The following is a 16050-nucleotide window of genomic DNA, read 5'->3' on the forward strand; positions in this document are numbered from 1 at the left end:
CAGAGAAAACTATGTTTTATTTCTCTGATTCTAACGCTGCTCAGTATGAATATGAACTTGTGAAATTATTGAATTATTTGCAGTATTAGAACTGTGTGTCTGACATCTGGACAACATGTTGAGCTCGTGTTTAGAATTTCTCTTCAAATGAAAACCATGAAGTTTATAAAGTAGCGGTTAGCCTTTACGTTACGTGTTGTAGTAAACCAGTGTTTCTCAACGGGTTGCCTACAAGATGATGGGGGGCGCTATGTAGTTAGTATTAAGGGCGTTGAGGTGCCCTTGGGGGGCGTTTGTTAGAAAGCTAGTTTAAACCAAAGATTCCCAATAACAATCCATGTTTCCACTTTAAACTCCTAAAAAACCAGAGGTCTGCTCCATTAAAAGCTGCCAGTTTACAGCACTGGGACTGGACCAGACGCTGGATCACAACTCTTCTTCTTCGTTTGGAGCAGCTCCGCGCTGCCTTCAGGGAAACGGGACGTCAGAGCATCATCTTAAATGAGCTCTGTACTACGTGAAGCTGCGTTCAGATAAAAAAAAGAAGCAATCACCGCGACGTCCTGTTGTATTCTTTAACCCCCCCAAATGTAGCACAAGTAGACTTTATATTTCACAGGAACAGTTTTTCGTCAGATCATTTATAGAACCCAACGTTTCCTACTGCACCTGAAGGCAGCTTCATTTCACGGAGTAAGAGAGAAAGAAAAGGGACGTGCGAGAGATATCGACTGTTCTTTGTTGTTTGGCAAACATTTAGCTGTTCCATAAACTCCCGGCCAGTTCAGAGCTTGTGTTTGGTGTTTTTAAATCTTTCTTATGGAAGCGATAGAGGAAGTGATGTCACTGTTTCCTGTACGGGACTCTCACACCTCCACAAAACACAGAGTGATGTGGGGTTGAGTTTCTCCAAACGGTTTTTTCTGCTATTTACTCGCAAGACAGGCGATAGCAAACATGTACTCTTCTAATCTAGACTCTTCTAAGCATCAAAAAAGGGCTCTCACTAACTTTCTGTGTGTGTGTGTGTGTGTGTGTGTGTGTGTGTGTGTGTGTGTGTGTGTGTGTGTGTGTGTGTGTGTGTGTGTGTGTGTGTGTAATCCTTCTGCTTTTACCCCTTGATAAGTGCCAGCTTGTTTTCCGTTGGAACAATTTGATTCTAGATTTAGATTTGAATGAAAAATCGGGTTAGGGTTAGGCCCAAAAAAGGTAGAGAACCACTGGTGTAGAGTGGGTGTGATTTGGAGCCATGTGTCCTTCCTCAAGAACAGGAAGTTGATGTTGTGGATGGGCTACGTACGGGTCACGGGGCGGAAGTTGATTTTATTGAAGCATGCTTTTACTTTGGGATTTGCTGTGTTTTTAGTATTTGTTGTGTTTTTATTTAGTTATTGCATGTTTTGTTTTGATCTTATGCTATTGCATGCTTTTATTCTGAAATGTTTTGTGTGTGTTTTAAACATTGGTTTGTGGCGCGGAGGACACAGAGAGCACGAATGACGGAGGACGCAGAGCACAACAGACGCAACGGAGCAGAAGGAGACCCAGAGACCAGAACCCTGGTCTGGAGGAACCTGAGAGTCCACCGAGGAAAACTCAAACCCCCAACGCTAGCGGCAACAGTGGGAGAAGGTCAAACTTCTCCCTTGGGCCTAAGTCTCTTTTAAGAGCTGTGTGTTGCAGTGTGTGGTGTGTAGTGTCCAAAGCTGTGGCCCTTTTAAAGGACGCTTTGCCTGGCCTAACTTCTCCTTCCCTTCCCGAAATTTGTTAGGATGCGAGGTTGAGCAAGCAACGGAGACCTGTGGACTGTCATTTGAACCTCCTGTTCTGCTGCACTATTTGAGCTTGGTTTGAGTTGGTTGGGCTGTTGCTTTGAACTTCTTTTAAGGAGGAATTTGAATTGTTTTATTCTGTTTTAAATCAATCTGTTCTCCTTCAACTGGTCTTTTACTCACTGTTTTAAACACCACTGGTTTTACTGCTCCCCCCCGATATAAAGGACCTGTGTTCATCTTTTATCCCAATTTGAGTCTTGGTAGTTTTAAGAGGTCCTAGGCCTCCGCAAAAACCTAGGTGGCGTTGTCGGCCCCCGTCCACAATTTTAGTCCAGCACGCCCCTTGTTCCATATACACATCTCCTTGGTGGAGCCATTTGTCAACACCACGAGCCAGGACATGATAAAGGTGGAAAACCTTATCATGGATAAAGGTTTGATTCTGTTCCTTGACTGTGCTAGCCTTCCTGAGATGTCTCAGGAGGTTAATGGGGCCCGTAAGGCTAAACTGGACTGGTCTCAGGTCCCTGATGAAGATGTGTGTTCATACTGCAGAAGATCTCATGTACTTTGGAGCAATATATCTCTGCCTAAGGATGCAAACATAAGCTCTCATTGTGAGGACCTTTGTGCCATGTATGAATGTATTGTGGGATCTTTGTATGAGGCCAGTTAGGCCATTATTTATCACTGTATCACCTTTTCTTTTCCTTTTTTAGGCAACTACAAATAGGTCCGTTGAATGAATGTGAATTTTGTGTATTTCTGCTGTAGTTTCGGTTTTCCACCTCTGATGTAGAACCAGCCACTTCCCTAAACTTTGTCCCATTCAGAGACCAGGGACCCAAACGTGGCTCTGAGTCTGTCAGGAGGTCTGACATCTACCGTATCAGCAGAGCAATCACCTCATTATTCTTGTAATAGCCTATTATAACTTTATTTTTCTCAAAATATCACGACTCCTCCAAATCACAGACAAAACAGATGGGATGAATTGTATTTTGAATGTGCACAACATTTTGAACATGAGCAGAAATCTTGCTCAAAATCTGAAATATTACAGTCCAGGGTTTTATTAACTCATTAAAATGAATTCATGTGAGTAATTGTTGAGGTGAGTAATTGTCATATGCACATTTAAGGAGGTTACTTCCCCAACAAAAGATGCAAAAGAGGGAAGAGTAAATGATGCCTAAAGGCTACATGTGTGCTGACTCAGATATCATTAGAAAAGTCCACCCAAAGGAGAAGAAATAGTTGAAAGCAATACAGAATGCCTGAGAGCATTATTGCAATATATTCCATAATGTTTCTATATTTGGATTGTAAAATATGTTTCCCTTTACATAAAGATATTTCATACATTGATTCAGAAAAAGGTAGAAATAGGGGCATACAAATGAACCAGAATGCAGAAAATGTGTTTAATGCTCAACATCATAGGTCACCACACACATCTGGAGGAAAGACCTCGGCCTTTGGGTTGCCAGGCCAGTTTTGATGAGGCCAAATGTTGGTGCTATTTAACATCTACAAACTGGACAGCTAAAATAAAAAGGAGGCATTGGCTATTAAAAAGGGGGGGGAGGGCAAATGTTTTTTTGTTTTTTTTTATTTTTATAAAAAAGGGGGGGGGGGGGCCGCCCTAATTAAAAAAAAAAAAAAAAGTTATTTTTTTTTTTTTTTTGTTTTGGGATTTTAGAAAGAAAAAAAGGTTTGGGGGGGTGGGGGGGGGGTTGGGTTGGTTGTGGGGTGGTTGTGTTTTGGGGGAATGAGTTTTGGGGAGAAAATTTTTTTTTTTTTTGTTGGGGGGGGGGGGGGGGTGGTGTGTTTGTGTGTGTTGGTTGGGTGTTAAATTTTTTTTTTAGGGTGTGTTGTTGTTTTGTGTGTTTGTGTGGTGTGTGTTGTGTAGTGTGTGTACCACAGGTGAGAAGGTGTAGGAGAATTAGGATCTGGGAAGCTACAGTATTTTCACCAAAATGTAGTGTATAGCTGACGACAAAAAAGCCACCGTAGGGAATTTGAAACCATTTCCAGCGCTTGCTGGTACAAATAATGAGGTCGGCCATGTCTAAAGGTTAATCCTTTATTTTAGAAATGCATTTCAAAAAGACTGACTGTGAAAGATTAACAACGAGCAGACGAGATCTAAAAACATAAGTCGCACACAGCGGAGGTTGAAATACTGTGGCTTCCCAGATCCTAATTCCCCTCCACCTTCTCACCTGGGATTCCCTTCTAGCCTCTGATTAGCACACAGGTGACGTAGCAGCCACACACACACACACACACACACACACACACACACACACACACACACACACACACACACACACACACACACACACACACACACGGAAGTTTAAAGGAGAGTGATTTTATTTCAGAGTAAATATTACATGTTAATTGATGAACTGATAACAGTGATGTTTATTCCCTTTGCTGAAGGTATCAGAGCTAAGGTGTGAAAAGTTATGTGTTGAATAAGTGATCTAAGATTTATCTAATTGCCACATGCAATTTACTTAAAAGCTCTTAATATATATATATATATATATATATATATATATATATATATATATATATATATATATATATATATACATATCTTGATATAAGTGGGTTAAGTACAATTAAGCTCAGTGATAGTGGTTACAGATAATTAAAAGGGGGCTAAAGGAACTCCAGACATTTAAAGTGTATATAGGTGAAGAAATGGTCCAACATGACTTTAAGTATTCATTATTGTAGATACGTTAACTGGTTTACAAACTCGTGAAGGCGCCACACAAAGTAAGATCCACAGGACTCGGCAGGAACGCTTTCAAACTGTTGGAGTGCTTTTATCTGATGCATTACGGGGTGGAACCAAGCAATACTGTACTTTGAAGTCTATTTTCACCGTGTATCAGGGGGGGTTGCGCCCCCCCGTGGGAGTGGATGTAGCCCAGCAGTAATGACCAATTAGGGGTTCAGGTATTATTTTCAATTGAGTTCCACATTCCTGTCCCAGCTTGCTAGGTGCTGGCTCAGATTTGAGGTGAATGTTTGGCTGTAGATAAACGCTTTCTTCCCACGCAGCGTGGACAGCAGACGCTGATGTTTTTGTCTCCTTTAACCGAGTCCAACTCAAAGTAATGTGGGTACTTCCGAGCATTAAAGGCTGCGCGGTCCTGCTCTGTCCCGCTCCATGTTGTCTCTTGTTCAACACTACACATGGCGGTGTTTACCGCTGACGTCGCGGCGCTCACACGTCATCGTCACTCAGTCACGGGACAGTCTCACCAAACAACATCACCATGAAGTAACGCAGTAACACAGCCTGCTCACGGGGAAGGAACAGGAATCTAATGACTGGTTTTGCAATTGTAATCCTTTACTTTACTCGTTACTGGAAAAAAGTAATCGGATTACAGTAACACGTTACTTCTAACTAAACTAAATCTCTGACCAATGAGCGAGCAGCTTTGTTGTATTTAAATCTAACCTTCAGGACAGTCTGCTTTCTCGCAGAAATGGGAAGGACGCAAAAAAGACGAGAGAGAGAGAGAGAGAGAGAGAGAGAGAGAGAGAGAGAGAGAGAACGGTGCTGAGGGAGGGTGAGAGAGAACGGAGCAGCAGCAGCATCACCCCTGTTCCTCCAGTGTGCCGTCCTCTCCTTCTCCACGTAGGGAAGGAGAGGACGGCCCGGAGTGGAAGCAGAGAGTGCTGCTCAACCTGGAAGAAGTCAGTCGGGGAGAGGAGGAGAGAAGAAGTCAGTAGGGGAGAGGAGGAGAGAAGGAGGCAGTAGGGGAGAGGAGGAGAGAAGGAGTCAGTAGGGGAGAGGAGGAGAGAAGAAGTCAGTAGGGGAGAGGAGGAGAGAAGAAGTCAGTAGGGGAGAGGAGGAGAGAAGAAGTCAGTAGGAGAGAAGAAGTCAGTAGGGGAGAGGAGGAGAGAGAAAGAGGCAGTAGGGGAGAGGAGGAGAGAAGAAGGCAGTAGGGGAGAGGAGGAGAGAAGGAGGCAGTAGGGAAAGGAGGAGAGAAGGAGGCAGTAGGGGAGAGGAGGAGAGAAGGAGGCAGTAGGGGAGAGGAGGGAGAGAAGGAGGCAGTCGGGCCTCCAAAAAAGAAGAGGTGGTGAGGCAGAAGCTTGAGCAGAAAAGGCAGAGAAAGAAGCTGAGGACGGAGCAGAGACAGACCATCTCCAACCAGAATAAGGAGAGAGAAAAGGGAGCGGGAGATGGAGCAGGCGGTTGGAGCAGCGAATGAAATCCCCTCCCTCCTCCTCCTCCTCCTCCTCCTCCCTCCTCCTCCTCCTCCTCTTCCCTCCTCCTCCCTCCTCCAGGTAGGGACCCGTGGATGTAATGATTCATGTTTACACCGTTAGCGTAGAGGCTATTCTTCGCCCTCCATTTTCTCTCCCACGACGAACGATGTGCAGCAGCGCCCTCTGTGGTCACAGTTTCTGATGCTTATTCTAACGCTAGTCGTCGGGGCACGGGTAAAGTCACAATAAATCTCTATTCTGTAGCACTAACGAGGCTCAAAGTAGCAGCACACTTCAACGGTAGCAGAATGAGGGTCCCTACATGGAACCCAAGCATTGAGAACTTTGGAAGTGTACAGACAGTTTATTAAAAACCTAGTTTAGAAAGACTGTACCAGAGCCGTCTACAGAGAGCCTGTTACCCTCCCGCACGGCACAGAGGATTTTTTTAAGTTCTCGTGCGCCCCTGGCACAAGGATTTTTTTCTCATTCCCACCCCATGAGTCATGAAAAAATGAAAAGTCATCAAAAGAAGGAGAACCATTTGAAAAAAGGTAGATTTTATTCCTTTTGGATTTCTTGAGTTAGTTTGAGTTGTTGTTGTTACCAGGCTAGAGGGTGAAAGGTAACTTTATTTCTATGGCACATTTCAGCAACAAGGCAACTCACAGTGCTTTACATCAACCTAAATTAAAGAGCAATTAAAAAAGAGGGAAAAAGCTAATAGAGAATAAGATACAACAAGAAGTAACAGTTAAGAGTGCAGTTAATTAATAATTGATTTAATAGGTTGTATGGGAGGGGCTTTATGTTGCGTGGTGTGTCAAATGTTAATGTCTAAATAAATGACAATGTTCCAAGTAAATAGAAGAAATAGGATTGTAATTATTTTAACAACTGAAATAAAAAGAGGGAGAGATTTTCAGCTCTCTGTATCAGTAGCCGGTGCTCTCTGTGATGATGAACGGTAGCCAACCCTAGCTGGTTTAAAAATCCCTTCTCTTGTCTTCTGGTTTTCCATCCAGAGCTGTTAGAAAAAGAGGCTGAACTCCTCCCTGCTAGCAGAACACCATCAAACAAGAAGGGAAGCACTTCTTTCTTCCCTTCTCCGTCCCATTGGACCATTTTGAAACCACTTGTTAGCTTTCCTTTTGAACAGGTAACTACCGTAGCATGCACAGTTCAACAAGAGGGCCCCCCCCCCCCATACCAACAGTCCCATTCTGATGTGTAGTGACAAAGCTGTCAACGATACTGTATTACAGCTGAACAACAAAAGCATCGCTATCACATCTTTATTGGTCAACGTTGGACTTTATTCATCTCCAGGAATTGAAGATGAAATTTGTTTGTGGTGCAAAGTTATAAAACCTGCAGATTGTTTTGATCTATTTTCTCTTAAATATCCAGATGTCATGTATTCTTCAGGTGTTGACTGATTTGATGCAGCTCCTACGACAGCGGTGCCACCTTCAGGGACGTCAGAGTCACCCGGCGTCCCGACTAACTCCTCTGCACAGGTAGCGTCCCGTTAAAATATGAAAGTATCAGCAGATACAGCAGTCTGTCTCTGATCTCAAGGTGGTAATGATGCAGGAACATGTAGAAATGAAGATTATTTGCTCGTTTAGCAGGATTTGTTTTTTGTGATGTTTGAATTTTTTGTGATTGAGGATGGAGGAGGTGAGGAAGTGGATGCTCAGGAGGTGCTGGAGGAGAACTCTGCTGGTCACTGATCATGTTTACACCTTCATACCACAACTGGAGCTCTTACTGCGTTCATGCCTCCTGGGAATAACAGGGACCGTCCCCGTGGTTACGTTGTTTATCCGACCAGCGTTCACATGGTCGGGATGCGTCTTCTTCTTCTTCTGCTATATTGGCGTTTGGCTTAACAACTTGTTGCATGACTGCCACCAACTGTTGGGCGTGTGTAACCATGGAGACCACAATAACAAAGATTGTTGCTGTTTTCTTATGCGAGCATCCAAACAGCACATGGACAGGTGTTAGTTTGTGTTATCTGCAGGACAACCAACGGGAAAGGACACGTATAAGGTTTATAAATGGGCCTATTTATGAATAATTTGAAGATGTTATGTCTGTGTATGTTTCTTGGCGGAGGCGTTTGTCCACAATAAACAGTTTATTGTCATTGAAATATTTTCAGTGAACCAAAGTCGCCTCCATCAAACATCAGCTGTCAACAACGCGTCACCACCTGGGAAACTCTGTTAGCTAAATCTAGCCCCAGTTTCCCTCCTGATTCTCTGAATTATGACGTTTTCACTGGGAAAAATGGTTTTCCAATGTCCTTGAACGCACGGTATATCAAAGATTTTCTGTCACATCACCAACAGTATGAAACACTCCTCACTTCCTGTCTCCTAAATGGGCGTTATGTCTAATTACTTAGCTAAAAGTCATTCCATTAGTGTTGTCAGGGCGTTGTGAACGTTAGCTTCTGTGTTGCCAGATCTGAGAGAGTTTGTTCCTCAGACAGAAACAGGTATGGAAAACAGGACATTTTCTACACACAGCTACACACAGGACCACCCAGCTCCATCCAGGACCCGTGTCAGGTCTCTCCCTGGTCTAGAACTAGCGCTACTCTTCCCTCAGACAGTCACCGACTTGTCCGGCTGCTCGGGGTCTGCCGGGGGCCCCCACCAGCTCCTGTTTTCTAGCAAAGGTTCTAGAGGGGATCCAGAACATATCAGGCCCTTTTTCACCTGATATAATGTGTATCCCCTCCACTAACATGCAAAGGGTCTGTCCTGTCATCTGGACCTTTTGCTATCAAACAGCAGACATCTCCATATAATGTCAGGTTGTTTATTGTGACCTGGTAAACTCTGGAAATAACACACATGATGACAGGACAGAGCCTTTTCTTGTTAGGGGAGGGGATACACATAATATCAGGTGAAAAACAGACAGATATTTTCTGTATCCCCTCTGTAACTTATATGATAGACAGGTGAACAAAGCAGTTATTTGAAAAGCCATATTAAACTAAATCAAATTAAAACAGAAATCAGGTTAGAGGGCAGGGAGGGACGGGTTAGCAAAGACGAGGCATCCTTGTCAGACCAGAGAATGGACAGATGGAAGTAACCTAGATTAAAGGGAAAATATTGTTCATAAACCTGCATGACTCCCATAGATAGGCCTATCAGTCGGCCTATATGGAGCTAAGGTGCATGGCAATATGGAACTTTGGAAAACACTGTTGATTAATCCACATTACTAAACGACGCATTACAGTTTTTCACGATCGCTATGACAATTTTTTCAATACTTTTAACAACTTTCCTAAACTCTTAAGGCACCAACACACCTACAACACACGATTGGCAAAACAAATTTCATGCTCATAATCACACATTGTAAACTAAACTCCAACACTGATTTTCAAAATACAATAATTCACTAACGCAATACACTATGTTTACCAAAACAATGCAATCATGTCTCAAAATCAAATAATTCTTCCAAAACACTAACACATGTTCTCTCCCAACAGAACATTTAGTCAATCATAGCACAATGTCATACAAAACACTAACATCACATGGAATTACAGAAACTGCATTATTTTATATGTGTCAGGTCTGCCCTTATACAATAGAAAATAGTGATTGTATTGATCATAGATTGTGTTTTACACTGCAGTTTCTCTTGAAGCCTCTCTACATTTTTGTTTCGTTTAGTAAATGCATACATATTTTTTTTCAAGATTATTTTTTGGGCTTTTCCACCTTTATTTGACAGGACAGCTAGTTGAGAAAGGGGAGAGAGAGGGGGGGAAGACATGCAGGAAATCGTCACAAGTCGGATTTGAACCCTCTCCTCTGCGTCGAGGCATAAACCTCCAAGTATATGTGCGCCTGCTCTACCCACTGATCCAACCCGGCCACCATTTTGTTTCTTTTGCTGCAGAGATTCAATACAAAAAATGAATGACCCATCTCAGAGTATGAAAAAAAGGAGACAGAGACAGAATTGTCCTGGTACTCCTCTTCCTCTTCCTCTCCCTCATGAAATAGTTCCTCTTTTACTGTACTACCATATAGTCATGCGATTGAATGAACCTCAACACCTGAGTGTGTTTCCTAGAAGGGAATCAGCTGTGATTGATCTATTTGCATAACTTCAATCAGCTGTTTCTCAATAAATGCATGTATAAAATCCAGGGGATATATTTGTGTTTCAATTTACAATACGATCAGCTGTTCACTTTGACTTTAGCCTATAAGTTAGGTTTAGAACATGATGTTATCTGTTCTGACATACAGTGTGAAAGCATTTGTCAATTTGTCAATAATAATCCATTGTTTTGGTCTTGGTGGAGTTTGTGTGTAAAAGAAGTTCAAGCATTTTAAATGTGTGTTAACTGTATGCATTTTGTGTCAAAGCAACAAGAAATGTGTTAATTGTATAGCCTACACAGACATATGTTGTGCTAACTGTGTTAAGAGTTTAGGAAAGTTGTTAAAAGTATTGAAAAAAGTGTCATAGCGATCATAAAAAACTGTAAACAATTCACACGTGGATGTAACAGACAAATAAAGGTATTTATGGAGATACATGAGTCCCTTATTAATATCCAAAACCCTGTCCAGTCTTCCACGTCTCTATTTATTCCATTTAAGAGGTGAATCTGAAGTGCAGCAGTTAAAACTCTGACACACTCACCCAACTTTTTTAATTATATTTTATTACATTTAATGTATTTATTTTGTAAGACTTAATTCTGTGTATACTCTCAACACCCCATCCTCTGTTATAATCAAAACATGCTTTAGATTTAAAAACAACTCTATTCCATGTGTTATTACATGTTAACTGTCAGAAGTTCCCTTTATTATTTCCTAGCTGTGGTAATGTTGCTCCTCTCTGGGTGTTTCCTCTTGTTTCCTGTTTAAAGTTTACTTTCACTTTCCAGAGTGTGTGTCTCAGCTTCTTCTCTCCGTGTGGAGCTCCAGCTGAAGGTCATTTAACTCGTCTGTAACGTTTAAAATTTAAACTCTTTAAAACATCATCTGGCACCGTGTAAATTCCCTTTTTGTTAAACATAATGAAAGTGTTTGAACTCATTTCTAAACGCAGTCAAAAGTGTGTGTGTGTGTGTGTTAAAAGCTAACCTGACTGAGTATTTTCACCGTGTAGTAGGCTATTAATAGTTTGGTGTACTTATACCACTGCATCACTGAGTCTGTTTAACCATAAAGTTTGTTCACCACATTTTAAACATATTTTAGTAATTTAACATGACCTATATACAGCCTGTAACACTTAGATGAATGAATAATAAAATACTGGTTAGTTTCAGCCCTAGAACTTAATGAATCAGGACTTTTTCTCCAAGTCCAGCCTCAGTTGTTGCCTCTCATGTTCTGAACATTGGAGTCACAGAGCTAAGAATATATATTTTAAGATAAACTCCTAATCATGTTCACTATACACATCATCACTATTCATCTGCCCGCTGCACATAGACTATATTATGTTTTACCCATCCTGCACTCAACCAGTCAGCCTCTTATCTCTCATGTTTAACAACTATTTAGTTTATATTTGTTTCTGAATTTTTTGTTTATTTCATAATAGTGTTTAATATATGTGTTTGTGTACAGTATGTATGCACCAACCACCGAGGTAGATTCCTCGTCAGTGTAACTTCCAGTGGCAGGAATTTAGAGGAAAGGCCAGATAGTCGCCTTCAGCTGGTGTTTTGGTGAAGTCAGCCTTCAGCTGGTAGTTTGTTACTTTGGACAGCAGGTGGAGCTGTTACATCAACAATGAGCCGAGACTCCAACACACCACACACACACACACACACACACACACACACACACACACACACACACACACACACACACACACACACACACACACACACACACACACACACACTTAGATAAACTCAGCTGATTTCCTGTAAATGAAGAGGGGGAGGAGCAGATCAGGTCGATGAGAACAGGAAGTTGAGACTCCATTTCAGTTCAGTTCAGTTTATTCTTTGTCACAAAGTGCAATTTGTATTCAGTAAGAATATGAAGAATATACAACACAAACCACACAACAATTAACAGAAGTGTGAAGAGAAGAGAGCAGGAGGAGGAAACTGAAGGCTGAGCAGGGTGAGTGGTAATCCAACATTTATTATTTTACTGTCAAAGTCTCTGAGTCTGTTTTCTCCCTGTGGACTGGAGAGGAAAGAAATGTTAGAATGAACTCAACAGTTTGATTCATCTGGACACAAAGAGCTGATTGGCTGAATAATTAATATATAATAATACACATTAAACCTGCTGTAGACCCAGAAAACACAGATTTAAAGATAACTGATGGAGTTCTGGATGGTTTCATTTAACTGTAAACTGTGTGTGTGTGTGTGTGTGTGTGTGTGTGTGTGTGTGTGTGTGTGTGTGTGTGTGTGTGTGTGTTTGTTTGTGTGTGTGTGTGTGTGTGTGTGTGTTTTTTTTTTTTTTTTTTTTTTTTTTTTGTGTGTGTGTCTCTTGTTGAAACTTGTCTTGATTCTTGTGTTGTGAACCCAGTCAGTGTTCCTGTTTTACCTCTCAGACTGACTTCAGATCAGAAGATGAGTGATTTGGAGGAAGAGGAGGACGGACCAGAGTCGGCTGTCAGTTATAAGAGTACGGTCTCCACAAAACCTCAGCACAAAACCATATACCATTTTTTGAACAAACTAACAAATGAATTAATTTAGCAGTTTGTGTGTTTAGCCCATAATTGTTTAAAAAATAATATAGATAAAGTAAGATTAATAAAACATGTGTTTGAGATCAGAACCACAACAAGCAGAGTCTGTAGTATCTGGCTGTCAGTCTATGAAGAGTGACTGGTCCAAAGGTCAACCTCTGAACTTCAGTAAAGAACCTGGACCCTCAGACACAAAGTAAGAGAACTGATACTAACTCATTTATGTCACTCATTCCTCTGCTAATAATAATAAAAACGTACGGACCAAAAGTACAGAGTGTGGACTGGTAGCTGGAGAGATGCCAGTTTACCTCCTGGCATTGCTAAGGTGCTCTTGAGCAAGGCACCAAACCCCCCAACCACTCAGGGTGCCTGTCAAGCACTCTGACATCACTCCATTTGAGCATGTGTATTTCTGGCCAGTGTGTTTTAACAGAGTGTAAATTGTTTTTTCGCCACTGACTGGGGATCAATAAAGAGTATAAATTATTAATTTCTAAATTCACAGAGAGAAGTGGAGAGATGTTTCTGAGGTGGAGCTGTCCAGAACCAGAACCAGAACCAGAACTGGACTGCAGACAGCCAGTCAGAGCAGCTCTGAAAAAAGTAAGTCTGTCCATCTGTCTGCTGATGTCTTCATGTCTCAAACACAATGTTGTGTCATACAGCACCAACATTTAACATCATTATAAATATCATTACATTTTAATTCTACCTGATATTTAACTGAATGTTTTTTCTGCTCCAGTGAAGATATCTGCTCTGTATCACTTCTCCTGTGTTCCTGTCTGTACTTTCAGATATCAGCTTTATTTGACTGTTTACTGAATGTTTTAGTCATGCTTTGTTAACTTACTGATGATGTAAACTAACTTTTCCTGTTGCTGTTTCTCTGAGGCTACATCTCCATCGCTACGTTTTGGTTTTTAATCTCTGTTTTAAACTAACACGCCCAAACCTCATATCATACCTCAAACCTTTTTAAACCAAAATGTAGCAGTGTAAATGTCACCTTTAAAGTTACCGGCAAACCAGCTGGAGGCTTTTATTGTGAAACAGCTACAGTAAATGAAGTGTATTGTCAGTTCTTTGTTCTTGGTGCTATTCAATAAAAACCTGAGCTGCTGTCAATCAAACATGTTCACTGACTCACAGTCAGAGGCTGAGAGACAAAGGAGCTATTCTGAGGCTTCTCTTTCAACAGAAAAACACAATTAAACAAACTAAATGTAAAACTCATGATGTCTTTTTTTACTTTAAGAAGGGATGATTACTTCATAACCTTTACTATTTGGTTTTCATATTGATAATAAAAACTATCACCAGATTGTAAACTGATCTTCTCATTTTGGTCTTTCACCTTTGTCCTTTTTTCTAGAGATCGGAGGTCAGCATAAACATAAGATCAGAGTGAAGGAGACATATGAACGTGTGACTGAAGGAGCTGATCAAACAGGAAGTGAAACCCTCCTCAACAGGATCTTCACTGCGCTCTACATCACAGATGAACTGAGTGAAGAAGTTAATACCCAACATGAGGTGATGCAGCTCGAGACAGCTTCCAAGATGGAGACCCTCCATGACTCTCCAATCAAGTGCAGCGACATCTTTAAAGCCTTACCTGACCAACAGAAACACATCAGAGTCGTTATGATGATCGGCGTCGCTGGCGTTGGAAAAACCTTCTCAGTGCAGAAGTTCTGTCTGGACTGGGCCGAGGGTTTGGAAAACCAAGATGTGGATCTGGTGATTCCTCTTTCCTTCAGGGAGCTGAACTTGATCAAAGATGAGCAGTACAGTCTTCTGGAGCTGCTCCGTGTTTTCCATCCATCATTACAGGAGGTCACAGCAGAGCAGCTCGCTGGCTCTAAAGTTCTCTTCATCTTTGACGGCCTGGATGAAAGCAGACTTTACCTGGATTTCAACAACAATGAGGCTGTTTCTGATGTCACACAGAAGTCATCGGTCAACGTGCTGTTGACAAACCTCATCCAGGGGAAGCTGCTTCCCTCGGCTCTCGTCTGGATAACTTCCCGACCTGCAGCAGCCAATCAGATCCCTCCTGCGTGTGTTGACAGGGTAACAGAAGTACGAGGCTTCACTGACGACCAGAAGGAGGAGTACTTCAGGAAGAGAGTCAGTGATGAAGAGCTGTCCAGCAGAATCATCTCCCACATCAAGACCTCCAGGAGCCTCCACATCATGTGTCTGATCCCAGTCTTCTGCTGGATCACTGCTACAGTTCTGGACCACATGTTGACTACAGACCAGAGAGGAGAGCTGCCCAAGACCCTGACTGACATGTACTCACACTTCCTGCTGGTTCAGACAAAGAGGAAGAAGCTCAAGTATGCTGAGGGACATGAGACGAGTCCACAGGAGCTGACGGAGGCTGACAGGGAAGTTCTTCTGAAGCTGGGGAGGCTGGCGTTTGAACAGCTGGAGAAAGGAAACATCATGTTCTACCAAGAAGACCTGGAGCGCTGTGGTCTGGATGTCACAGAGGCCTCGCTGTACTCAGGAGTTTGTTCAGAGATCTTCAAAAGAGAGAGTGTGATCTTCCAGAAAACAGTCTACTGCTTCGTTCATCTGAGCGTTCAGGAGTTTCTGGCTGCAGTCTACCTGTTCCACTGTTACACCAACAGGAACACACAGGTACTGGAGGACTTCCTGGGAAAAGGCTGCTATGTTTATTCATCTCTGGATTTCTTCCTGAAGAGAGCCATGGAGAAATCCCTGAGGAGTAAAAATGGCCACCTGGATCTGTTTGTGCGCTTCCTTCATGGCCTCTCTCTGAAGTCCAACCAGAGACTCTTAGGAGGCCTGCTGGGTCAGACAGACAACAGTCCAGAAATCATCCAGAGAGCCATCAACAACCTGAAGAAGATGAACAGTGATGAGATCTCTCCTGACAGAAGCATCAACATCTTCCACTGTCTGACGGAGATGAACGACCACTCAGTCCATCAGGAGATCCAAGAGTTCCTGAAGTCAGAGAACAGATCAGAGAAGGAACTCTCTGAGATCCACTGCTCAGCTCTGTCCTACATGCTGCAGATGTCAGAGGAGGTTCTGGATGAGTTGGACCTGAAGAAGTACAACACATCACAGGAGGGAAAACTGAGACTGATTCCAGCTGTGAGGAACTGCAGAAAGGCTCGGTAAGTCCAGATGTGATTATAAACACAATAAATCAATGTAAAGCTGAAGCCATCAGTATTAGAGTAAAAGATACACACTTCACACATATTTAGATTATAAATCATGCATGAGACCATTCTTAATCACACCCCAAAAAAACGTA

General features: G+C 42.2%; 2 protein-coding genes across 2 annotated transcripts in view; one reads left to right on the forward strand and one right to left on the reverse strand.

The window, feature by feature from the left end:
- LOC120552569 (NLR family CARD domain-containing protein 3-like) overlaps positions 1–16050 on the reverse strand; it is a 1238648-nt gene that overhangs the window by 850618 nt on the left and 371980 nt on the right. The gene's annotated exons all lie outside the window — the stretch shown is intronic.
- The window catches only part of LOC120552568 (NACHT, LRR and PYD domains-containing protein 12-like), a gene marked incomplete in the record, with an annotated part of 803490 nt that overhangs the window by 746440 nt on the left and 41000 nt on the right, over positions 1–16050 (forward strand). Inside the window, 2 exon segments of the mRNA XM_039790738.1 lie at positions 13269–13352; positions 14125–15907. Coding sequence (XP_039646672.1) covers positions 13269–13352; positions 14125–15907 — 1867 coding nt within the window.

The sequence above is a fragment of the Perca fluviatilis genome, chromosome 22 (genome assembly GCF_010015445.1).
Source record: "Perca fluviatilis chromosome 22, GENO_Pfluv_1.0, whole genome shotgun sequence".
NCBI classification, from domain to species: Eukaryota; Metazoa; Chordata; class Actinopteri; order Perciformes; family Percidae; genus Perca; species Perca fluviatilis.